The sequence below is a fragment of the Pyxicephalus adspersus genome, chromosome 3, assembly GCF_032062135.1.
Source record: "Pyxicephalus adspersus chromosome 3, UCB_Pads_2.0, whole genome shotgun sequence".
Lineage (NCBI taxonomy): Eukaryota > Metazoa > Chordata > Amphibia > Anura > Pyxicephalidae > Pyxicephalus > Pyxicephalus adspersus.
Genome location: NC_092860.1, coordinates 29,252,284 through 29,279,577, shown reverse-complemented (window position 1 = coordinate 29,279,577; position 27,294 = coordinate 29,252,284). Strand labels below are relative to the sequence as shown.

At 37.2% G+C, this 27,294-nt stretch overlaps 1 protein-coding gene across 1 annotated transcript in view; it reads right to left on the bottom strand.

The window, feature by feature from the left end:
• Positions 1–24,740, bottom strand: part of LOC140325964 (uncharacterized) — a 39,838-nt gene extending 15,098 nt beyond the window's left edge. Inside the window, exons 1-7 of the mRNA XM_072404100.1 lie at positions 24,653–24,740; positions 20,393–22,754; positions 18,858–18,972; positions 8,450–8,529; positions 7,905–8,021; positions 6,496–6,557; positions 5,650–5,797 (exon numbers count right to left, since the gene is read on the bottom strand). Of these exons, the coding sequence (XP_072260201.1) occupies positions 5,650–5,797; positions 6,496–6,557; positions 7,905–8,021; positions 8,450–8,529; positions 18,858–18,972; positions 20,393–22,754 (2,884 nt within the window). The 5' untranslated portion in view covers positions 24,653–24,740. The remainder of the gene's footprint in view (positions 1–5,649; positions 5,798–6,495; positions 6,558–7,904; positions 8,022–8,449; positions 8,530–18,857; positions 18,973–20,392; positions 22,755–24,652) is intronic.
• Between the last annotated feature and the right edge of the window lie 2,554 nt (positions 24,741–27,294).

The following is a 27,294-nucleotide window of genomic DNA, read 5'->3' as shown; positions in this document are numbered from 1 at the left end:
GTGTTTTGTCAATGTAGGACTGCTGGCTCAAAGCCAACTGATAAGTTCAACAGCAGATAGGAAACCTGGAATTGCTTCTGATTGTTAGCCACAGTGCACAAGATAAGCCAAGATAATATAAAATATAGTTATGAAGCAATATATACATTTCACTCTGGTAACTAATATTGATTCATTTAATCTATATACAGAAGTGCTGCTTATAAAGCCAAGTGGCATGCCTTAAGTTTCCTGTGTTTTCTGCTCTCCAGTGGTAACACTATTTGTCAGCAGCTCTTGTTTATATAGATTTATAGTAGTGTCATTTATATACAGTGACTTTTTGAGTTATTTTGTTTTGTAAAGTTTGCATCATTTTGGTTTAAAACTTAGAACTCTAAGAACAACATTGTTATACATTGTATATTATCACTCCTTTGATGAGGGAGCTGCATGTGTAAATTTTTCAGAGCATGGAAAGTTAACTGTTGATCACAACACAAATCCAGTATGTTTGTAACTTATGTCTCAAACAATGTAAAAACATTGCACAGCTATTTTTCTTATGTAATACAAATGAGCAGGGGTAAAGTTTTTGTAGTACAAATCAAAGGAGCAGCCCGGGGTGACAACACTGCTTCTCTATAAATACAGGACAGTGAGTGAGCATTGCCACCCCCAAAGACGTGTATTACTGTACTAGCAGGATCACAAGGTGAAAATAAAAGAAACCAGATTGAAAAGAAAAAAAAATATTGCAGCCTCTTCATTCAAAGGCTTGAAAGATAAAATATAATACATTTTTAGTTTCACTAGTTTCATAAATGGGTAGACAACCCTTTTAAAGTAAAAAATTTTGTTTGTGTTTTTTTTAAGTGCAACACCTTTAAAAAAAAAAAAAAAAAAAAAAGCTGCAGCACTGCGATTTAGAATGAATGGGAGCGCAGAGCCTTCCGGGATGCGTGAGGTAGGTATCCCAGGAGGCTCTGTGCTCCCATTTATTCTTTCTCAGTGCTGCACCTTGGCTCTTGGCTGCTGCTTCTGCTCATGCAAGGAGCCCTTTCATCAAAAGGGAAAAAATTGCGCAGTGAGATCAGCAAGTTTATTCCCAATCTATGCAAGTTTATTCCCAATCTATGTCACCCGATCTCGCGCCTCGGGTGATGTAGGAAGTAGAACCCAGAAGAGGGGAGAAGATGCCGGCACCTGGCGCTCCCTCTGCGCCGTCCCGAAGACTAATACTGGGATGATGCGGGACCCAATGGAAGGAACCTGCCGATGGATCAACTGCTCTGCAGGATTGAAGGTGTGTTCTTTTTGTTTTGGGTAGTTTTGGGTTTATTTCCTCTTGAAGCAATATCTCTGCTTGGTATTGGACCATTATTTTGGACTTTGCATGTTTTATTTGCTTTATTTATCATCTGTTTTCTTAAGGAATTTTTATATAATGTATATGTATAAGTGTATATGAGACATCTCAGTAGTGTAGACTAATGACACACTATCTATATCAATGTTTCTCAACCAGGTTCCTCCAAAGGGTTCCTTGAACAATGAACAATTTGTATCTCTCAGGTCAATTTACGGGCACAATGATTATTTTGGCTATTAGTAAGGGTGACATTCTTCCCAATGGCCACCAAATTAAGAGGCATTCTTCCTACTGACCACCATACTAATGTACTGTGAGCTGTGGATATAGTAATTATAGCAGGAGTTCCCTGAAGACCTGAAAATTGTTTCAAGGCTCCTAGATTGTATGCTCTTCGGGGCAGGGTCCTCTCGTCCTGTGCCACTGTCTGTATTCGTCTGTCATTTGCAACCCCTATTTAATGTACAGCACAGACTATAAATCCTGTTTAATAATAAAGCGGTTCCTCATAGTAAGAAGGTTGAGAAAGACTGATCTGTACTATAACATACAGTTGTTCTTTTTTTTGTCTTTCAACTACCAGAGAAATATTTCTCCTTTGCTACTGGTGACCTGACAGTCACTATGCAACCTGGATAAACATCTTATCCACCTTCAGTTATACTGCACAAGAACTGCCAATTGCAGCACTTGGACTTCTACACAAGATAAACATTATGTTCAGAAAACAGATGATCAACGACTGTGACGTGCTTTGATACTGTGAAATATTGTGCACTGCATGTTTGTCCAAGGTGTTATTATTTGTACTAGAATTTACAAGATAAATGATACCATACCCAAGCAACATCTAATAGTACAAACATTTTAACAAGCCTTCCAGACCAGAATGTTTTACATGAACTCTTTTCACCTGTGTGATCATATACCTATCATATAGTCATTCTGGCAGATGTATTCATGTCTTGTAGGTAATAGTACACGCATGCTATATAAAGACAAATGAACATCTGCCACTGCAAATAGACATCATTGCCTAAGCTTTTAATAATAATCAGTTAAAGTGGACCTATCACCAACATTTTTACTTTATATAAAAGGGAAGATAACCCTTTTATATAAGGTAAAAATTATCTTCTCCTCCTTAGCAACTTCTGGGGGAACCATAGGGTTTCACAAAACCCTGGTTGTGGGATGCATCTGTTTTTTCTCTAATCTAGGTTTATTTTTCTGTAATAACCCTCCTCACTTATTTTAAAAGAGGTAATCCATGTTTGTCCACACAAACATTTAGAGTTAGTAAACCCAAAGTAGTACATCCACAGGTCTTATTTGCTACTGGAGGGCTAACCCACCTAATGGTTTCTTATATTCATACCAAATGAACTGTTTTCTTCTTAGGCACCAGTTCACACAAAGGACATTGTGGAATTGGAGAGAGCGCAGAGAAGGACAACTAAACTAATAAAAGGAATGGAGGAGCTCAGCTATGAGGAGAGATAAGCTGAACTGAATCTATTCTCCCTTGAGAAGAGACGTTTAACGGGGCATATGATCACCCTGTATAAATATATAAATGGTCCATATAGAGAACTCTCTTCCCCATTATTCACTTTGAGATCATTACAAAGAACAAGAGGGCACTCTTTGTGTCTGGAGGAAAAGAAGTTTAAGCTCTGGATAAGGAAGGGATTCTTCACTGTAAGGTCTGTGAAAATGTGGAATCGGCTCCCTCAGGAAGTAGTTTCAGCAACTACTGTAGATTGCTTTAAGAAAAGGCTGGATGTTTTTCTAGAAGCACAGATTATAACTGGGTGATAAGGCTTTAAAGTAAAGATAACAGTGACTGTTGATCCAGGGAACATGCGATTGTTTCATGGAATCAGGAAGGAATATTTTTCCTGTTGGAGGAAAATGTATCAGAAGATTTTTTTTTTTGCCTTCCTCTGGACCAAATATATCCATAGGGTTTTATATCTGGGGTATGTTTATTTCCCTACGGGTTGAACTTGATGGACATATGTATTTTTTCAACCTGACCTACTTTGTAACTATGTGAACTCTTGCCCTTGCTATAGCAAAAGAGTATCCCTCTATCTGTGGAATTCTGTTTACAGTATACAGTATAAAGAATGCAGTAGAAGTGAGATCATCCAAAGGTGGACTAGAACATTTATTGCTCCAAGGTGAGTTTAGAAGAAATTAGGAACGGTACTTACAAGAGATAGAGGCCAATGGGTGTTTTTACCCATCAAGCTCCAAGTATACTTGCTCTATCATATTGTTTTTTAAGCTGAACTCCAGCCAAAAGCCTAAATACATTAAGGTTTAAGTTTAAATGCAACAGTTGTTCTTACCTAACAGTTGTCAAAGGATTTGTATTTCTTTCTGCCCAATCCTGAGATTTACCCAGCCCTGCTAAGAGTACAACCAAACTGGTGACCTGATTTTTTTCTGCTGCAGTAATATAATAAAACCTAGCTACCTACTTGTTCCCAGCCTGTAGGAGGGCAGTGAAGGATCAGAATGATCAGAAAAATAATTTATTACTTTTAGTTTTTATTACTTTTTTTTAAATTTAATATGCCCAGAAGTTAGTTTTCTCCCCTTAAAAGAAAACTGAGTTAAGGTATAATACCTGTGTACATGAAAGCTTTAAAACCAAATAAATAAAGACTACAGGTACATGCACATTTTCTGTGTCTTTTCCTTCATTCCTGCTCTTCTAACTGAACAAATATTGCCAGCCATCTACTAGAATAATGTTCAGTTTGATTGACTTTAAACATAAATGTCAAAGACTGAGAAGCTGAACATATTACCAAACACCAAAATTGATACAAGGGGCCTGATTTATTAAAGCTCTCTAAAGCTGGAGAGGATACACTTTCATCAGTGAAGCTGGGTGATCCAGCAAACCTGGAATGGATTTCCTAAAAGGCATTTGTTAGCAAAAGTTTTCAATCCTCAACCAGATCTGTTCCAGGTTTGCTGGATCACCCAGCTTCATTGATAGAAAGTGTATCTTCTTCAACAGTCTACTATTGTGTACATACACATGAGTATTTGTTATAATGTTTGGTATATTTATAAATGTATTATTTGTTTAAGACCTGTTCTATTTTAGCAAGTTTTTTGGTCTTAGATTTAGTTAGATTATATGTTAGTTTTTTTCAGTTTGTAAAATTACACAGCTTGTTTTCCAATTGAAAAACAAACAAATATAGCTATAAAAATAACTTATGTGAATTATGCAGCTGCTCATAGCTGTGTACTTATTCTGTAATCAAACAGAAATAGAAAGAAACAAACTCATTCATCAAACATTTGTCATCATCATTATTCACTTGAATGCTAACAATACATATCTCAAACCATCATAATTGGCTGGTCGTGGGATGACATAACTCCCATGCATGTGCACAAAGGTAAGTCATTCCAGTACCCAACAGATGTCGCATTATTTTGCATGTGCAGTGTAGAGTTTTTAGAAGTTGACTAAAAGAAGAGGTACTGTATATTTCTTCAGCAATAAAAAAAGCCTGCCTGCTTGTAAATCCTAGTTGGATATTTAACCCAGACCATGCAAATTCATTTTATAGGGAAATGCTAAAATGTTTGCCATTTTCTCCTAAAGGTCCATACAAATTTTGTTTCCTACTGCAGTTCTGTAAATGCTGTACCTTGTGCCTTCCCAGCCTTATCTCCAGATACTCAAGAAGGGTATGTTGTCAGGCACACATTCATTAAGCCTTGTATCTGGAACATTCACTTGTGTTGCATATCTTCAAAAAGTAGGTCCAGGCATTATGCAAAGTTACCCCCAAACGTACCTCTCTTCCTATAACCATGTTCCTATAAACCATTATATTTTTTATTTCAATGAATAGGTAATTGTGAATTTAGGTCATATTCTTGAAGAATCAGCTTATAAAAGGTCTCTGTCTTTTCACGCCCTCCAGAACTACATCTCCCATAAGACTTTTGGGTGTCATGAAATGTATACAAGGCGTAGGGGATAGGTGATAGGCAGAGATATGGTGGTATTAGTACAATTATCTGGAGAGTATGATTCAAGTCATGCTGCTGTAAGGGTTTTGTATAAAGAGGCATAATTCAGGATATAATAGCAATTAAAAAGAATTAACATTTAATAGATACTAAAGATGAATAGCTGAGAAGATTGTCACATTAACGTTGACATCATGAACCCAATATTGTTTACCTGTTTTCTAATCAGTTATCAAAGACTGGGGTTTTCTGCCTTTAAAATAAATATATAACAAAGGTGTACTTACATAAGCTATCATCATTAGCAATGTATCTAAATCGTCGGCATACTTGAGAAACATTAGATAGATCTTTGTGCAACAAATTAGTAAAAATGTTAATCCACAGTTCATCCGGTAGAAGTAGCCACATGGAGTCATGTTCTTCACCCGGAGCCTGCACCAAAAATAAGTATCATTTAGCCAAATACTTTTTTCAGTCTTTTGTTAACAGTTCTAAAATTGTTGCTGTAATATACAAGAAGTCACATACCCATCATGTGTTTTTAGAAGAAACCCCCAGTCGAAAAATGCATCAAACTATACTAACTGTATTTACAGGGTAGCTGATGGACCTGAAAACCCAGACAAATACAAAAGCCCAAAGCAAGCCTAAGCCATCAGTAAGACAAAATTGCCCTGTATTGTGTTGGTTTTCAATGTTTGCTCCTGTTTGTATATCTAGATATGTGTTGCTAAGCTAAACCTGCTTCATGCATCTTGGCCCATTTTAATGGCTTGACTAGTGATCTTGACTGATACACTTTATCTGCTGCCATCCCAGAATAACCATATAACTGGATCTCTAATACTGTGCTGTTTCTATTATCCTGGTACTTTTGCAATCTGTACTCTGTTTTGAGATCCGGGTATCCTGTCTGCTTGATCCTCAATCTCCATTTATTTAGCTAAATTAAAATTTTTGACTTCAGTCACTTGTCTTTGCCGATTTCTCAGGCGTCTGCAATATTGAAGTACTTTAAACCCACTAATACAATCATCAGGCCACTCATGCCGGTGATGTACAGCATTTAAGAGCTATTTGATTTTTGGGGTGTTTCTTTAGTGTGTTTGTGCATTTTTTGGTTTATTTACCCATTGAAGTCTGTGGGCGAGATCATCTGAATTGTCTTTACAAAGATGCTCAGTGACCACCCCTAAAAATAGAAAATATAGTGAAAGCATAGTAAGAATGAAAGTAGATGACGAAAAAACCTAATAGGTGTAGTAATAGCGTGTACGTTTTATCAAAATTTCAATGGGTATTTGCCAACTCCGATTACAACATATATATAGGAAACATAACAGGCAGTGGGATTCTTTTAGGCAAACAGTATTGTATTAATGATGGCTTCTCAAAACACAATACATTAAAGAGCAGTTCTTACAACATAACTGAAAAAAAGTATATGTGTGGGGTCATATGTTGGCCCACTAACCAGATATGCAATAGTTGTGTTTTGTCTTGTGCCAAGATTCATGGCCACGCATATACTTATATTCAGTTATGTTGTTTTGAGAAGCCATCATTAACACAATACTGTTTAGTATAGTATAGAAATTACAGACTGAATTTCATTTCCTGATATGTTGACTAAAAGACTAGTTTTTTTTGACAGGTGCTTTTTCCCTACAGCTGGCTTCTTTTAAATTGTTTAAGGCAACCTGAAGCTGATTTTGCATTACCATTGACTTGTATTTATTTGCCCTAACCCATTTTTTTGTTTGCATACATCTTCTTGGTATGTGCAAAACAAAGTAAATCACAGCACTGTGTAGTGAAAACCTTTGCTGTCCCAAAGACAGAGAAATCTAAAACAAGTCTCCAACTGTGCTTTGACACAAGATGAGCTGTGAGCAGAACCATAACAGCAAATAATAGTGTTTCCTCTTCTATGTGTACATTTATTGGCAAGCTAACATTTCCAACTCCTCCACTGTTTATTAAAGCAGCTTTAAATACTTTATTTATGTGCTATTTATGTTTATGTGCTTATTTTTTATTTATTCTTCAGTGCTGCTGCTTCTGGTGCTTCATAAATAAAAGTTTTTATTAGTTAAAAAAGGGTTACATGAATGTAAAATGAAACATCACACAAATAATTTTGAATGATTTTATTCATAGTAGTTCTCATCTGGTGAATTATTTTGTTTTTGTAAAAAAAAACCTCCATTCATTAATTTAGACCTTATAACCTGATTGTATAGAGATTAGTTGACTCTTACTATTACTCGCTATTTTGACCCTATTAAGTAAGGGTTTGAAATGCAGCAAATCTATCGCACCCAATTGATTTTTTTAGCAATTTGACTTTAGGAAAATAAATCCTAATTTGCATTTGGCATAATGAATCATTACCAAATACAGCCATTTCTGCTGAGCTGCACTATTATATTATGGGACTTTTCCTATCTTGTACTTCTACAATGGAAGCTTTGTAAAAGTTTTATTTGGTATTCAGCTTTTGAAATACATAAATATTCTGAATGGACAAGCTACTTACATGCATTAGTGGTCTTCATATAGGCAGCAGCAACACCCTTGTACTCAGCAAACTTGGTAACAGAGGTAGTGTTTTGTTGTTCAACATATCTTGTTATCTTGCTGGACATCTCGTGGTCTAAAAACCGAACTGCCATTGTATTACCATAGAAAAGAAATCGTGATAGGCAGAAAACATGTGTATTTGTTACTGCAACTAGTTTTAGTTAGGGTAACTGACCAGTCAAACAAATATGCAACTGCAAAATGGCTCATTCAATAAGGCAGTGGGTAAAATACAGTAGGACTCGGAATTTATCTTCTAAAGGTATTATTTGTTACAGCACTTGATAATTACTCTTTATGCTGTCTTATAAATACGTTTAAATAAATAACAGGGTTTTATTACATTTAGTGTAGTCAACAACTCTTAACATCCTAAGTTTTATATGTCAGCAGCTATAATGGCCGTGGTTATAGATGTACTCATGTTACCTGCTATATCAATAACTACATAAGAAAATAATGTATTTTATTGCATATGCCTAAATAACATAAAAACCCTACCATGACCTGATGCTTTGTTGCTCTGCTCTTTTTTCTTTTTGGGTTCTGCTGAAGAGGGTCTGTTGGCACTATGATGTGACCTGTAAAATAAATTTCAAAATCAGTAGGATAATAAGTAGAATAATAAAGCAGCTTTATATATCTTGGTAAAAAAAACTATAATTACTGACACTAATATGATTATAATTAGTCAACATACAAAAAGCCAAATAATGATTAAAGGAACTTGTCATAATAAAACCATTGTAGGAACCTTGCAATGGAAGTTGCCATACTTTGATGTCCAAGTTGCATATAAGCCTTAGTACAGTGAAGATGAAGTTAAACAAATTTTCTATAATTTGGCAAATGGTTTCAATCCTGGACCGGATCCATTCTGGATTTGCTGATTCACCCAGGTTCACGTATGATAATCTATCCTCTGCAGTCTTGGAGAGCATTGATAAACCAGGCTCAATATGTTGTGAAGATCTACCTAAGGTCTCTTATACACAAAGTTACCTTTGTCCTAAGACTTGGTTACCCCCTCAGCTCACCCAGCCCTCTTAAGGAGGGGAGGATAAGTTGAGTTTTTTGGCAGATTTGTATTTTAGCGTATTGCTTTATTTTTGCATGATGGCATGGGTTCATGGGTGTCAAGGCAATGCATAGAACTTTAAATCTAGGAATAAATGAATACTGGAAATTATCTTCTAAATCACAAGGCCTTCAATCAACACCAAATTAATTTTAAGTCTTTTAACCAATACTCCCTTTCTGTCCCACATCCACACCTAGGTTTATGCAATAATGTAATCTTATGATAATACCCTGAATACCTTTGACAAAACAATGTACAATTGCTGGGTCCTAGGTTCAAATCCCAGCTAAGACACTATTTGCAAGTAGTATGCATGTTCTCCCCATGTTTGTGTGATTTTTCTTTGGGCTCTCCGGTTTCCCCTATACCTCTAAAAACAAGCAGTTTGAGTAAATAGATCCCCCGGAGACCCTGCTTGTTATGTTTGAAAATTATGCCGCACAAAGTGCAGCACAAACTGCTTGCTGCTGGGAGCAATATGGACATATGAGATTAATAATTGAGAATATAAAAAAGGTACACACAATTTAATTATATTTTTGCCACCTAAAAGGTACATTATTTTACCATCAACAAATAATACATATACATCTACATATTTACAATCACATTGAATTCCATTCTGTAGACTTTATAATGTGTTTCTAAAAACTGGTACAGAAAGAAATCTAAGACTTAGGACAGTACCATCTAAAGATTTTTTTTTTTGAATTTTCAAAAGGTTTTTGTTGTGCTGATATATGAACAGTGTTTGTTTCATCATATTAATGGATATGTGTGGTCTTATATTCTAGTAACATGTTGTGCTCATTATCTCTTCCTATGCAGATGGATGAATTGTTCAGTTTCCTCCTGACAGACATTTAGTACAATAATAAATGTGATACATTTACAATACATACTGAAAGCTCTTTTTTCTTTATCAGTAAAGCATAATTAATGGATGAAAAGACTAAGGTTTTCTGAATGGCCCTAACTGAAACAAAGCCAACAAGGACCGCAATAATAGCCAGGGTTTTCCCATCATGTGACCACAAAAGGTTTTATTTCATTAAACCAATTATCTAAAAACCTTCTCTGCATTTTGTCTTGGTTCAGATTACAGTTCTATTACACATTACCACTTTTATTTGTCAAAGGACATAGCCTCTTATATTCTTCCCAACAGTAGCATTATTTTTAGAGACTTTAACATACAAGGATTAGGTTATCTAAATGGATGTACTGTAGTTACTTCCAATGGCAGTGTAAAAACAATCATCCAGAAACTGGCCAACAAGCTATAAACATTGCTTTCTAATCAAATTTACATTTAAAGCCAGCAGAACAAAAGTCTATACAATACTTTATCTTTATTCCTTATTTTGAGTATAAGCCTCTCATTATTTTTATCACATTTTATATCAGTTTGGAGTCACATGGTGCTCTGTTTACAAAGCAGAGAATCAAACATTCCCTCAAACATTCCTCTGTGGGAATCTTCCACATGTTACAATGACTGTAATTGGTTCCCAAAAGGGAATGTTTGAGGGAATGTCAGATTCCCTGTTTTATAAATAGAGCCCATAGTGCCTTACAAAGTCACACAATCTATCCGTAAGTTGCCTATAACACAGTGGCTGTGGCTAATTGTTACTAATATGGTATCTTTGTGATTTAGACAATATTATCAATTCAAGAATGCTAAGGCTAACATACTTATGTATACATCGAGAATATGAGCAAAAACACTTTAGGTGACAACCCTTAGGTCTGCAATATAGTTGTATATCTATTTATCAAGCTGAATATTTTATACAGAATAGCTACTATCAGCATACCAGTTTGTCACCACTGTTGCCTGAATTGACTCATAGGGCCTGATTTATTAAAGCTCTCGAAAACTGGAGAGGATACACTTTCATCAGTGAACCTGGAAGTGACCCAGCATACCTGGAATAAATCTGGTCCAGGATTGAAAACATTTGCTAACAAATAGCAAATGACTTTTGAGAAATCCATTCCTGGTTTGCTTCATCACTCAGGTTCACCGATGAAAGTGTAAATTCTTTAGTCTTAGAGAGCTTTAATAAATCAGGCCCATACAAAGGACACTATTTGCATGAAGTCTGTTTGAATGTATTTTCTTTACATGGTCCAGGGGAGGACCCCAATTCATCACCCCAATTCAAAAATAAATGGGGACACTATGTGTATTTGTGTAAGAGATATAATAATGTAGTCTTCTCTGTTAATGGTTCATTGTGCTCTGCAAGCTGCATTAGAACATATGTCAACACTACATAAATAGGTAAAATAAAATATGATATTGTGTCCCTTCAAAATATGGCTTATTGAGTAAAAGGTAAGGGTAAGGTGGTTAATGTTATCAGCTTGGGTCTTAAATATGTACACGGCCACAAGAATGATATCCAATACCCATTCTTTCTTATAACAATAAGTATACCTTGTACTGTACAGTAAACTGGGCCTGATTTATTAAAGCTCTCCAAGGCTGTAAAGTATTGGTTCCCAACAGGGGCAGTACCGTCCCTCGGTGGGCACTGAAGACGTGGTAAGCGGGCATTTGTCGTCCAAGGCAAATTAAGGGGCGTTGAGGACCTCCTTGGGCAAAACACATGGGTATCCCTCTCCCCGTGTGCTGTCCAACTCTTTCTCCTCAGTTTGATTCACAGCCCTGGCTGTGGATCATTGAGCCACCCAGCATTTAGATACGGGTGTCTCAATAGTGCACTGTCATGGGTGGGGGTGGAGTAGACCCGTGTCCTATGAGATGATCCTACCCTCGGAATACATGCTGCTCCCAGCCTACCTTGTACAGTGAGATTATCCCAGCAGCAGCATGAGAGCTGTGTCTGTGTCCATGCTGCTGTCATTACCCCCAATGTATAAACCTTCATATCCCCCACACCAATTGTTGTACAAATGCGAAATTTTCAGGCTACATATGGGAACCCCGAGAGCTGATACTAAACTTAATTTCAGCCCCCCTGAACAAAACAAGTTGCCAGATACAGGGTCTCAAACATAAAATCCTAATAAGAATCAAGGATCTCATTAAAGTGGACCTAAAGAAAAAAAAAAAAAGATGACACCTTTGCTTACTTACACAGATCCATGACGTATGCCAAACGATTTGTAAAAAAAAAAAAAAATGCCATGTTTTTTTTTTCAATGACAGAAAAGTCCCTCCTGCGCATGCCCGTTCTCAGAGCCCAAGCCTCCTGGGATTCATGACGTGCATATCCCAGGGGGCTCTGCACTCCCATTAAGTCTTTACCGCCGTAGCGGTAATAACAATAGGGAAGGGGCTTTGCCTTTTTGTTTTGTTTTTTTTTTTAAAAGGTAGTTAGTGAAAAAAACAAAGGGTTATCAACCCTTCTATATAAAGCCAAAATTGTGGTGATTGGCTATTTCAAGACCAGGGCAACCAAATTGAGTTTGCAAGTTAGGAACCCCTGGGGGTCACTTACATGGCATTGAGCATTAGTGTACTGCCAATTGTCTGTGCACTGTGGTGCCTCAAATATAAATTTGCCTGCTCACTAAACTTTAGGGTTGTGGTAAACCTGGCGAGGTGAGGTGGCACTGTGGTTACCCCTTCCTCACGCTCAGTACCGCTCACTGCTGCCTGGAGTCAAATCTGCAGACGCTGCTGTGCGAGGGACTGAGCAGCTGGTGGGGTGCCTGTTACACATAGCTGGACACTTACCACCAAGCTCATCTCACTAATAATATTATATTCATTTTTTTAATATATATATATATATATATATATATAAATATATATATTTATTTAATTATATTTTGAGTAATACAACAATATTGTTCATATCTTCTAATGAAATAATTTTAAAAATCTGTCCTTGTCTGTCCTTGATAGGAAATCCAATTCAGGTTTGCTGGATCACCCAAGTACACAGTTAAAAATGTATCCTCTCCAGTCTTGGAGAGCTTTCATAAATCAGCCCCACTGTGTGTGATAATTTGGCTATTGTACTTTTTAAAGACTAAGGGCCCTTTCACCACATGGTTGGCCACTCCAGGGCACACAGCAAACGGCTGATGTGCATCTAGAAGTGACATCTGGCAATGACAACACCACAGGTGACCACATTTGTGGTTCTTCCAAAAGGAACTGTGAAGCCTAAAGCAATTTTTGTTTTCAGGAACCGTACCAGATTCAAAGCACTCCCATTCATTTGAATGGGAGTGGTTGAGACTGTGGTTGAGCTCAGGCAAGAACACTGCAGCTCATCATGGTTCTGAAATGGCCCTAAACAATAAGCATATTCCATGCTTTTCTTCTCGACCTCTCTGTCTCTCTTTTAAACTGCTAAACAGATACATGGAAGAGTGTATTACTCTTTACCTATGTACTCAACATTTTATCCAGCTCTACATGATTGTATTTGTTTTTATTTTGATGGACAGAGCAACAGTTATTTAGCAACCATTAGATTATTGGCCTGTGAAGCTTGGTGAGTGGTCAGGAATGCCTTTTGCCCACAAACAGTATCTTGTGGTAAAAGCTGATTTCCGGCTTTAAAAATGTAGGCGCTTTGAGTGATATTTGATATTAAAGATTCCTGAGCAGATAACTTTGTAATAACTGGACACAAGCTAATTTATGTACAACAGTGGTCCTCAACCTTTTGGCCTTTACAGATCACTAATTTCACAGACTCTGGACCACGCATGCGCGGGGAGCCATGTGTCACTCAAAGGGATAGAAACTTCCCCCAGAGTGACATCATCATGCCAGAACTTACCCACTCTCCCATCGCAGGTCTGAGCCTTTGATGGGAGATTGGGTGGGTTGTGTCCAAAGACACAACCCGCCCACCACCCTGAGCCTGGGATCCATACCGGAGACATGGTTCGCGGCTCTGGTGGTGCGGCCCCCAGCCGGATCTTTCTCCTTACCCCGCTGGGGAACGCACCAGCCAGAGCCGCAGACCACCAAAATTTCCTCATGGACCACCAGTTGGTGACCGCTGAAGTATATCTTTATTACACTGTACTGGTTCAAAGTTTGTAGATATCATCACATATATAGGTGACCGGCCTGCTAATCTCTCTACCTCCACTCATATCTTAACATTTTTTCTAGGCCTCTCACCACTGTGATAATTGTTTCCTTTGCTCTTCTCTTAGCAGAAATTGTATGTCACACCAGAGCTTCTATGCAACAAATACAAACTTGGAGCATTGATTCAGGTCAAGTATTATAGGTTCAATTCACTAAGATAGATAGGTTATTATAAAACTCTTGTTTTATCTGATAGAAAATCATTATTATCATTTACACTTAACAAACATGAATATCACTCAGATGTATTATTATTTTCCCTGGACTTTTTATTTTTATAATGATATCATAGATTGTAATTTTATTATTTAATAGTTATTTTATTATCAATTAATTTGCTCCATTTGTTGCTCTCTGTAGTAGAGAGTTTACTGAAAATCACAATTACCACCAACCTTAGGACTGTCCAAAGACATTTTGCGCAAAATTTGTAACTATGATAGTAATTAGTTTTCATCAATTCACCATTTTCATCAAATCTATCAAGAAAATTGTGTGTGTTTTGGCAATTTGTTATAATTTTTTGGCCTAATTAAATTTAGGTGCTATATTGCTACTAAAGTTAGGAAAGGCAAGATGGAGAGTGAGCTTCTGATGTCACTATTATCTGTATTTAAATTCTCTCTACACAAACACATATACAACATTATAGCAGTGTCTATAAATGTGGTTTACTGCTTCCTGTTGTTAGGATTTCTTTTGATGCACAGAAAAGCGATACATTTGCTGTATAGCTCAGTTTGTGGAGCCATCTAGTGGTTTTTATCTAAAGGATAAGGATAAAAGATAACACAATGTGAAAAATACAGGTAGTCCCTGGCTTACATGTGAGATAGGTAGTGTAGGTTTGTTCTTAAGGTGAATTTGTATGTAAGTCGGAGCAGGTACATTATTTTAATAAATGCAATTAGGACAGATGTTTGTCCCAACATATTATTAGGCAGCGTGGTGTTGGGTATTGTAAAAAATCCTCACTCTGAGTTAACCACAAACAAAGCAAAAATAAAAATAAAACTTTATGGAGCCTAGACATTCAATAACTTCTGGAGCAAACTGTGCTTTGATATGCAAAAAGATCAACTGAGTTTGTCTTGGTCATTAACCTCCCCACCAGTAACCCCGAGTGTGACTCGGGGTAAAAAAAAAAGATGCTAAAAAATCCAAGTCACACTCAGGGTACCTAAAAAAGTGAAAACCAATAGTAAATAGAACGTTACCTGATCCGCCGGCATCCACCTTCGTCCTTCTAGTCTCTTCGCTTCCTCGGGCTGGCGTCCTCTGCATCTGATGAGTTACCGGGAATTTCCTGGTGACGTATGTGTGTGCAGCCATTGCGTTTGGGACGCGGCGGGAATTTCAAATTATTTTGTATTGCAATAATTACAAAATTACTGTATTGAATGCAATGCAGTGGTTTTATATGTCTAAAAGCATTACATTGTCTTTCAATAAAATGTATTTTACAGTATAATATAACACTATGAGTATAATATTTATTTATTTTTAATAATGTATTTTTCAAAAAATGTATTGTTTTGACATGATTTTGTGTTTTAAACTTTAGTATACTAATACTAATATATTATACTGTAAAAAAGATTTTTTGAAAAACAATGTACCGCTTTTAGACATATAAATCCAGACAGAAATGAACAGCCCAGGAGGTTAAAGAGTTACAAGAGGCTGCAGAAAGAGCTCACCCCCTAAGATCACCCACAACCTCAGCTGTGTTTAGCAAAAGATTTCTTCTCCAAGTCATGCAAAACTCCCCCCTCTAAGCCTTCGTCTTGCACAGGAGCAAGCAGGGAAGCCCCTGTATCTAGAAGTATCTAGAAGTGGTATGTCAAATGTCCTTAACCCCGGGACTACCTGTAATTGCATGAAACAGAATCTGTTTAGAATATTTTATAGCAAACCTAGAATGAATATGGCCCAGGATTGAAAACATTTGCTAACTTCAAAGAAATTAATTCCAGGTTTGCTGGATCACCCAGCTTTACTGATGAAAGTGTATCCTCTCCAGCCTTGGAGAGCTTTAATAAATCAGGCCCATAGAGTCATGCAGCTGGTTTTGGGCCCAGAAACCTCTACCTGACTTTGCCCAGTAATATCAGATGTGCCAACAAGGAAATTACAACATTTGAAACATGGGGGTTGTCCTTCAGCTAACCAATCCCCCAACAATGCTGGCTATAGTACAAACCAGGTACTTTTAGAGGCTTCTTGCTTCCCTTACTTCCTTAAGAGCAACTCAATTTTAAAATAACTCTAGTACTTGATTGCACTAATCACTAATGTGTATAACAATACCTGTGATGTTTCTCTGGGCTATAGACATCAGAAATGTTCTACTCTTTTCTGGAAATTTTCTTGTAATTGCGTTCCTTGTCTCCTGAACCATCTCCAAACCTCCAAATTGCTAAATTCTGCTGTTTGATTGGGATTGTTTTGCTGCCTCACAAACTTGGCAGCTTATGGCCATTCATCTATGAATTCTAAATGTATCTAACTGTGCTTGATGAGAATGTGAGGCTATCTGTTTAAAAAGTTGATGCTAAACTCATCTTTAAACTTGAGAAACTTCCACAGTGGCACACCAATGGCCCGTAAAACCATGGACTGGCCTTAAAGAAAGTCTTGATTTAGTAGGTCAGGTTGAAAAAAGACATAAGTCCATTAGGGTGCAACCACTAGGGAAATAAACCTATCACAGATATGGGCATAGTTGGTACAGAGAAAGGCCAAAAAACCCCTGGTACAATTTGCTTCAACAGGGGAAAAAAATACCTTCCTGATTCCATGAGGCAATCAGATGTTCCCTGGATCAACAGTCACTGGTATTTTTACTTTGAAGCTTTAATACCCAGTTATATTCTGTGCTTCTAGAAAAACATCCAGCCTTTTCTTAAAGCAATCTATAGTAGTTGCTGAAACTACTTCCTGAGGGAGCCGATTCCACATTTTCACAGTCCTTACAGTGAAGAATCCCTTCCTTATCCGGAGCTTAAACTTCTTTTCCTCCAGATGCAGAGTGCCCTCTTGTTCTTTGTAATGATCTCAAAGTGAATAATGGGGAAGAGAGTTCTCTATATGAACCGTTTATATATTTATACAGGGTGATCATATCCCCCCCTTAAACATCGCTTCTCAAGGGAGAATAGATTCAGTTCAGCTAATCTTATGTCTCGATCTTTGCAGTCTATTCCTCTTTTAATACAGGAAAGTATTTTTCTGGTAGTAGATTTTGCAGCCTGGCATTGCATGCTCTTATTAGGTCTATAATCCACCCAAATCCCCAGATCCTTTTCCAATTCTGACTCCCCCAAATTTATTCCCCCTAGACAGTATGAAGCATGCATGTTGTTAGCCCTCAAGTGCACCCCACTGAAATTCTGTGAGATTTGAAATGAGAAGTTCATGCAACTGAGGCAATTTGCATGATGAAGAAGTTGCAAAATTCAATGATGTCAGAAGAGACCAGTTGACGGGTATTCAAAAGTAATTTCTGCTAAAAACGGCAACACTTGCTTCTAAGGTCAAGGATGTACTTACATTATCTACACCAATACACCATTATGCCACAGTATATCATTAAAAGTACTGATGTTAATTGATAACAAAATATTTGAAAATGCAACGTGTCCTTGTGTTTTATGCATGTTTAATATCTTTATCTGTAGAGATTTAATGTTTGCCTTTTCAAATATGTAATGTAATATAATAAGCCAACATTTTCCATGGGGTGTGTTTACTTTTACACAATACCTTTGTGTTATTAACATAGCTACACATTTTTTTAAATTACCAAAGGCATTTAGACTTCCGATATGGCAAGGGTAGTTCCAGAGGTACACCTAGAAAGACCACAGGCAGCCATAACATCGAGGATATTAGAAAACACATTAAGGTTTATAACCCCTCAATGCTGTGCTAAAATAGTGCTATAGAAGTGTTGTGGGAAAGGTGCAGTGCCCTGTCCTCATATAGCCAAGTACTGCACATGCACATTGTTATACTATGCAAAGTAGCAAAACATAATCATGATGATTGTTCTGGGTGTCTAGCCAGCAGGAAGGGCAACCAAATAAACTTCTATTAAAATGACTGACCCAAACAAAACATCACAATAATTATTGTTTTTAAATGTAAACCTGATAATAAAAATGTTTGTGACAATGGATAGGATCAATGCAGTAATCAGAGAAAGCTTTTTAAGGCTACACTTATAGGTGAAAACTAGCATTGTTGAAAACAAAGGTCCTCACAATACTACAGGACAAGTGTGCCCTGCAACAAAAATCTAGGATATTACGGAGGGTGAGTGTTAGCTAGTTGTAGCCATATCCACTAAAGGTCAAATTTAACAGGAAGTCATTGGGTCTGATTGAATAAAGCTTCTCCAAGAGAAGATTGACTATCTTTGGGGAACCTGATAAACCAGCAAACCAACTATGGATTTATTAAAATCCTTTCCTATTATACTAGATCCATTCCAGCTTTGCTGGATTAACCAGGTCCACCCATGATAATTCTCCAGTCTTGGAGGGCTTTAATAAATCAGGTCCGTTACAGCAGGGTTTACTTAGTTGGATGAAGAAAAAATGTACTAAATGCATGGCAACTAATCAGACATATTTTTTTTAAGTTATATGTCTTGTGGTTCTGAAATCTAATTCTAATAGGATCTATAGGAAATAGGGCTAGAACTGATTTATGGATTAAAAAATTAGGCAAACCTTGGTCTCAGCTCTCCATGTGTGTATGAGGACCATGCAATACTGGACTTCTCCCAATACCTTCTAGGACCACTGCTTTTTGATGACTTTTGTGGGGTGTTTTGCTGCTTTCTATCTAAAATGTGTAACAATAATAATCAGAAATTAAAATATATACTGTCTACCTATTCAATATACTGTTTTGTGCTATACATATATTCACATGGTCATATAAAACCAATACTAGGATAATAAAGGGCTTAATAATAGAATAATTTAACGTTTGATTTAATTTATTATACATAATATTTACTGTACACCTAAAACATTGTCTAGAAATATACATTTGTAAAGAAAAAATATTACTGGTTTTATTTTATTATTGGCACCACTCATATATATTATAAAATCAATGTACAATATAGGAACGCTGTTATAAGCTGTTAGAATCATACAATAACCATATAAAAAATAAAAAAGATTGAGGTATGTAAACAGGAATTATTTAAAAGAAAATCATTTAGGGTATTTGTAGTTCACCTGGCAAAGTGTATGTTCACTTCATAAAGTAAAAGTTATGACAATGTTTCTCAACTAAGGTTCCTCCAGAGGTTTCTAAGGATTCCTTAAGAAATGAGAAATTTGTGACTTTAAGTTTACCCAACACCAACGATCATTTTGGATATACAGGTAGTCCTCGGGTTAAGGACATCCGACATATGGATGCCTCCTAGAAAGGGCTTCCCTGTTTGCTCTGTGCAGAAGGAGGCATGACCTTCAGAAGAAATCTTTAGCTAAACACAGCTGAGGTTTGGGTGATCTTAGGGTGGTGAGCTCTTTCTGCAGCCTCTTGTAACTCTTTAATGGCCAAGACAAACTCTGCAGTTGTTTCTTTTTGCATATCAGAGCACAGCTTGCTCCAGAAGTTAACGAATGTCTAGGCTCCATAAAGTTTTTTTTTTTTTGCTTTGTTTGTGATTAACTCAAAGTAAGGATTTTATACAGTAACTGACACCAGGCGGCCTAATATTATGTTGAGACAAACATCTGTCCTAATTGCGTTTAATGTACTCGTTCCGACTTACATACAAATTCAATTTTGGTCAGTCCCTATCTCGTATGTAACCTGGGGACTACCTGTATGTAAGGATGAAATTCTTCTCACTCACCAGCAATAAAAGTGGTGGAAGAATGACTCTTATTCTGCTGATCACCACACTAATGTACTGGGAGTTTTGGATATAGTAATTATAATAGGAGTTCCCTGAAGACCCGAAGACCAAGGATTCCCCCAAGGTAAAAAGGTCAAGAAACACTGAGTTATAGAATAAGGTGAAGCTGTGTTTATTTTAAAAGCCCAATGATGTGTTAAAAACATATACTGTTCTTGGTAGTGTATTGTTATTTTCCTAAGCACATGATTGGGTATTCAAAGTAAACACACTTTTTTATTTTTTTACTAACATTTATTTTACAAAGTCAGCATACCCTTTGCTAAGTGAAAAGCCTCTACTTCTTTAGGTAATCAAATCTGGTAAGCTCAATTTATAATTTACCTATTGAACTCTTTAATTTGAAATCAGTCCCATATTTGCTCTCATTGGATCCTCTAAATTGTGTGTCAGGTCCCCGTTGTTGATGATAGTGGGATATATCATGTTTCACTGAATGATTGGTAGCTTGCAAAAACTCTACTCCACTTTCATCATCATCACTTGTGACTTCATTTGTAGCATCTGTCTTGGATAGGTAAAAGTTATGTATTCCGTTATTTATTTGAGGCTTGGGTATCCCCTCATATGACTCGTCTTCACTAGATGTTTCATGAGAATGATCACTTTGTTTGTTTCTCGCTTGAACTTTTATCATATCCAGCTGTTTGACATAATGGAAATATTTCTCAAGTACACTGCCATCGCTGTCAGAAACTCCATCTAAGTTATCATCCCAACAAGTTGTAGCTCTACCTTCTCCATCCATTTGTTTTGCCGTAGGGGCTTCATCAGGTTCTTCGAGTGCATCGTTTAAATCTAAAAAGTCATCCAAGATTTCTTTCAGTGCAGTTTGGTGCCCTGGTAAATCGTTTTTAGTGTTTGATTCTGGAAGCTCACTCCCGTCATTCCCCAAAACCGAGCCGCACTCTTCACACCAACTTGTTTTTGTAGCATTGGAAAAACTGCACACAGCACACACTCTGTATGTTCTTGGTGTAGAATCCCCAAACAGATTTCTTTCTGTGTAGGTCCTGTATGATGAAGGGAGTACCCGACCCAGGACATCATTTGAATCTGATATCACTGTGCCATCCTCAGTCCCTGAATTCTTTCTTACTAAGAATGTCCTGTTTGTTCTTGATCCATCATTTCCCAACATATCTGTTTTCTGCTCTGTTACTTTCTGAATTTGTTCCAGGTTTTCCAAAAGAGCATTCATTCTTTCTGTATCAAGACTGGAGTCTGATGAGCTTGTATCCTCTTCTTTAATAATAAATGTACTATTTGGATTATTATCTGATTCTTTAATTCTTCTGGTCCCCGTGCTGTAAATCCACTGCTTCTCAAATAAATCTTCATCATCACTAAAACTGTTTTCCCTAAAATTGACTCTTCTGAAGCTGTTTGTGTCCATTTCATGTTCTATATGTGGATATGTGTTGTTTAGGGGTTTGGAATACTTATAATCTCTACGAATGGTTTCAGATAGAGGTGACACCGGTAGGTCATTGTGGTTGGGGGTCTGCAATGTAGGAGAAAAGACACGTGTGCCTTGTTTTGTTTTAGGAACATTAATAAAATCAGATTTAACATTGATCAAATTTCTTGGACTTTTTGACAGACATGGCTGATTTGACATTTTCGTGCTATGCTTGGTAAAAGTTGCAGCGTTCGTTAATGTATCGTCTCTGGGAAAATCATTATCTCTTACATACTTGTCAACTGTTCTGATTGGTTTACAGGATTCTTCTCTATCAGAGACAGGCAAGACATCTCCTCCATTGCACTTCTGTAGGAATTTTTTAGCCCATGTCATTACATATTGAAGTTTTTCTGATTCTGGAACAGATATATCATCTAATAGACCTCTATCTAAATCCGAGGTGAAGCTGCTTCTAAGACTACGATGAGTAGTATGACCATTGGTTTCCACCTCTGACTTCAGGTAACTAGGAATTAAAGGATCCTTTGTCTTTGTTATTTCATGTACAGGATAGTCAGGTAGAGATCGCTTAATTGCCTCTTCTTTGTACTCTGGCTGAAAATCATGAGTGGCAATTACTGTACTTCTTTCATTTTCTATTGTTGGTTGCACATTCTGCTTACGCAGTGGTGTGTTATTGCTTTCTTTTGATGTTGTTTGTGAGGAATACTGATTATGAAGGCATTCGTCCAGCTTTAATTCCTCTGGGCTTTGTTGTAAACTATGTGAAATAGATGATTCAGAACTAATCTTTTTTGATGTTGTTTGTAAATTATAGCTATTACTTTCCACTTCACTTGGTGCTGGGGGCAGGGATTGTTGAACTGTAAGTTGTACAGTGCTTTTATTTGCTGATTCTATCGCTTGAGTTTCCTGGTTAGTAGATACCACATTTCTTTCTTCTACAGGTTGCTGAAATGCTTCCTCATGAGACTGAGTAACCGGTATTCTCTTATTGGTATTTTTCCGGACTTCACATATTGTAGAAGTCTGTTTTTGCTTTAAGATAGGAGCAGAAAGGCACCTGCGTGGTGTCTGGCTTTTCGTGGGTTGCTGGTTCTTGGGAGTAATTGACCGTGGTGTTTTTTCAGTACTGGATAACAAACTTTGGGAGCTTTTTCCACAGAAGTAGCTCAGTCTTTTGGCTCGGAGAAACTTTAGATTACTAGTTCTTGGTGTATCAACTATACCAGTATCAGGCATTGTAGGTGGTTGCTCCATCTAAAAAAATAAACACATAAAATGTAAGCAAGGATACAAAAGTAAAATACTAAATTGTGTATTTTGGGACAAATAGGTGTACAGCAAAATAATTTATAGAAACATCTGCATGTGAACAACATAAGCTAAATCCAAACTCCAAGTGAAAATTACCCTTACAGTTGGGATACTTCTGCACTTAAACAGTTAAAAGAACTTTTCCTTAGTGTATCCTTTGCTTCTGTAGACAGCCAGTGCTTTTCTCTTTTCTCCAACACTCCGGGGTTATGGGCAGGCGCTCAGTTTATCACTTACCATGCAGGGCTACTGGTTCTGTAATGTAGGGGGTGATGTTAGTTCCTGTGACTACAGCACAGAGTGCCTGGGAGAAGAGGCTGTGGGAATTAGGTCTTAGATGAGGAGCCAGTGCGAGGAGAATAGGGTCCTTCTTTCATCCTCTTAGGCAAAAAGCAGTATTTACACTTGAAGTGCTAGGGTAGCCTAACTACAAACATTTTTTATGTATTCCTGAAAATCAAATTCAGTGTTCAACCCAGAAACACTGAATAGGAATATTGTTCATGTAAACCCTGGCCCAGTACATTAAAATATTGCATATCATGGCAAAACATTTTTTTTTTTTAATAAATTACATTTATTCTTTATTATGCTGATCTCATGTAGCCCGTTTACAGCCAGTCCTACAGAGCTCTGTGCCTAACGAGTGATAACAATGGGCTCAAAAACCCTGTGAAAGGGTGACAACCCCAGAGCACAATTGGAGCGAGTATTGTCACCCAATACCAGGAAGAGATTGGTCAGGAATGTAAAGTGATTTCATTATCGTTATTTTTATGGTTATCTATATATATATATATAATTGGATGTATGTATGTATGTTCCACCATCACTCGAAAACGCATGGAGACATTTCAACCAAACTTGCCAGACATATGACTGAGACTCATGTGAGTGCACCAGTCATCTTTGTACAGCGCTGTGCTATATGTCAGAGCTATATTTGGATGTATGTATGTATGTATGTGTGTGTGTGTGTGTGTGTGTCATCACTCGGAAACGCATAGACACATTTCAACCAAACTTGCTAGACATATGACTCGGACTCATGTGAGTGCACCGCTTATCTTTGTACAGCGCTGTGATATATGTGGGAGGTATATTTGCATCTATGTATGTATGTATGTATGTGTGTATGTATTGCTCAGTGACAGTGTGCCTTTTGCTTACATAATTTTTTTGGACTCTTACAAATTTCTGGCCTATAATAATGTCTTCGAGAAAACGTAAGGCAATAGGCTGAGTGCAATCAAAGGCAAAAAAAAACACCGTAGACAAGAAAATCCCGAGGACGGGAATAGAAGACTTGCCACACTGTGCGAGAGAGATACTACATCTAGAGCTTCAGAGAAAACTTTTTTTGTTTCTTTGATTTGACACTTTAGCTTTTTTGATTCCTTTTCCTTGTAAATATAAAATTGCAATGAATAAATGCCCGGGCAATGCCGGGTTATCAGCTAGTTTATATATATTATAAAAGCTGTTCTAATATTTAATCACTTTTCTAATAATGACTCAGTGATGGAACAATACAAAGCCTAATATTCATGTGTTATATGTTAATGTACACAGCTCTACATATTGACCTCTATGACCAATAATACAGATCATGATTGCTCTTTTTCCATAGAAATAAGACATTCTGTGTTATGATCTAGCTACATCCTTGGCCACCCATGATGACTACTCGCTGGTTCTCCCATCCATGTAATGAGCTGTGTGTTATATACAAATAGGTAATGACAATATAAACGACTCATCGTGTATTTATTAGTCATTGGATGGATAGGAGGGGAGGACTGGGGATCGCTATGGACGCATCGCCCTCCCCGCACTCTTACCTGTCTCCCTCCAGCTCGATCACAGAGCACAGGTGCTTGTGGAAACCATAGCAACACAGACGCTAAACAAGCGCGTCTCTCTAGGCAGAGCGCAGCCGCGTTGTGTAGGAAGACGCCATCATGACGTCATCACGCACTTCCTAGTCACATGACCATCAGCATTTCTGGTGTCATCTTAGGTTCTCTACTTCTTTAGTGTAGCAATGCTGGCTATAGGGTTGTCAGGCTTAGGTGCAAACCCAAATAACGCCTCAGAATATAAGGACAAAGCAATAGACTGCCTGGAGCAGGAGTCACAGTGAAGATAAATATTATTATTATTGGTGTTAAATAGGAAGTACACTAATAAATGCCTAAAACAAAAAAAAAATTCACTTACCTTTGATCTTGCAGCTCAGTCGATCCATCTGCGTCATCCAACCCCGAGCACCGCCATCTTCGCCATTTCTTTCTGCTTCTTCTTTGTCCACCCTTTTATGTAAAGTGAAAATTCTGAGTTTAGGTATATTTTAATATTAAACAGGATTCATCAGCACCAACATATTGCGCAGCACTGTACATTAAAAAGGGATTTAAAATGCAGGTTGGATGGAGGTCAGATGTTCCTGTGCATGAGCTCAGTATCACCTCATACAAGCAGAATGCACCTGAAAGCAAAGCTGCCAACATTTAAAAACTATTAAGAGGGACATCAAATAGGGAATGAGGAATAAACTGTGGTGTGTCCCTCAAACATTAGTGTGTTTGGCCAAAATGGTGGGAGTGAGTACCAACACAGTCCCTACTCATAGCCAGAGATTGATTAGTATAGTATGCCTGTCTCAGAGGGTTTGTAAATCTGAGGATACACCTTAAAAGATAGCAGGAAAGAAAGCTAAATACTTCTTTATACATACAGGTAGTCCCCGGGTTACATACGGGATTGGGACTGTAGGTTTGTCCTTAAGTTGAATTTGTATGTAAGTTGGAACAGGTACATTATTTTAATAAATACAATCAGGACAGATGTTTGTCTCGCTTATTATTAGGCAGCCTGGTGTCAGTTACTGTGTAAAATCCTCACTGTGAGTTAATCGAAAACCAAAAAACTTTATGGAGCCTAGACATTCATTAACTTCTGGAGTAAGCTGTGCTGTGATATGCAAAAAGAAACAACTGCAGAGTTTGTCTTGGTCATTAAAGTTTTACAAGATGTTACATATCAGCTCAGCTCCTATGATCACCCACAACCTCAGCTGTGTTTAGCAAAAGATTTCTTCTGCAAGTTATGCAAACCGCCCCATCCCCCCTCCAAGCCTCTATCCTGCACAAGAGCGAGCAGGGGAGCCCGTTCGTATCTGGGGGTCATTCGTTAGTCGGAAGTCCTTAACTCGGGTACTACCTGTATACATCTTTAAATTAAAATCTTTCATTGTTTTATTATTAAACGTTTTTTTTTAAGATAATAAACACATTCTGAAACATATTTACCTCATAGAATGCGTAATAAAATATTCAATAACTATATTCTGTTCTTGTAGTTGGCCAGAAAATATACCCGAAGCGTTTCACAGACAGTTGCTCAAAGCTTCTTCTTCAGGGGCAAGATGAGAATTTCTCAGAGTAATAAATATACAAAACCTCCATTAAAAAAAATCATATCAATTAATCAAAATCCATAATCAAGTAAGGGTACAAAACAAATCAACATCCATAGTTTGATAACATTAACCCAATAAATGATGAGTGTGGTCTGGGGGCACAAAGAAGAGAAGTGAGAGTAAAGTAAGCACCATCACTGGTGTCAGTGGTAATATTAGTAAATCCCACTGGTACATTGGCAGGAGGAGGAAAATACTCAGCAAGTCTGCTGTTATTTAAAAAAAAAATTGTATTGTTTTCAGAGCCACTATTAAAGTCATGTTGGAATAAATCTTTCTGGCAGTGTCAGATCATTGTGTCTGCGTTTGTCCATTCCCCCATCATCACTGCTCTTTGGGTCATGCTGCCAGTGTGGAGAGCACAGGGCTGGGTGTAGAAATGTGCTTCCATCAGAAGATCTCAGTACAGGGCACTCTATGGATCACTTGGTGTTTTATTCCAGTCAGGTTTCCATTACAATAATTTATTATTGATCTGGCTGACACCACAAGGTATTAGATAAAGGGCCATAGAGTGATTGGATGGATAGAAGATTGATTCAGTATTTCATATTTATATGACAGCAGTTTGTGTTTTACTTTTTTTTCACCCCAGACCATTATAAGTAAAAATCAAAAGCAAAAAAACTAATATACTTGCTCTTTAGCTAAAAACTCATCAGCATCCCAAAAGTCCCTGATTGTCAACGAGTTTGTGATGGTGCATTATGTTTAATAACCACTAGATGGCGACTTGCTACAAGATTTAATTTTTCAAAACTATACACTGTGAACAAGGGATGATAGAGATAGATAGATAGATAGATAGATAGATAGATAGATAGATAGATAGATAGATAGATAGATAGATGATAGATAGATAGATAGATAGATAGATAGATAGATAGATGATAGATAGATAGATAGATAGATAGATAGATAGATAGATAGATAGATAGACCTCTTTTATTATTATTATTATTATTATTATTAAACAGGATTTATATAGCGCCAACATATTAC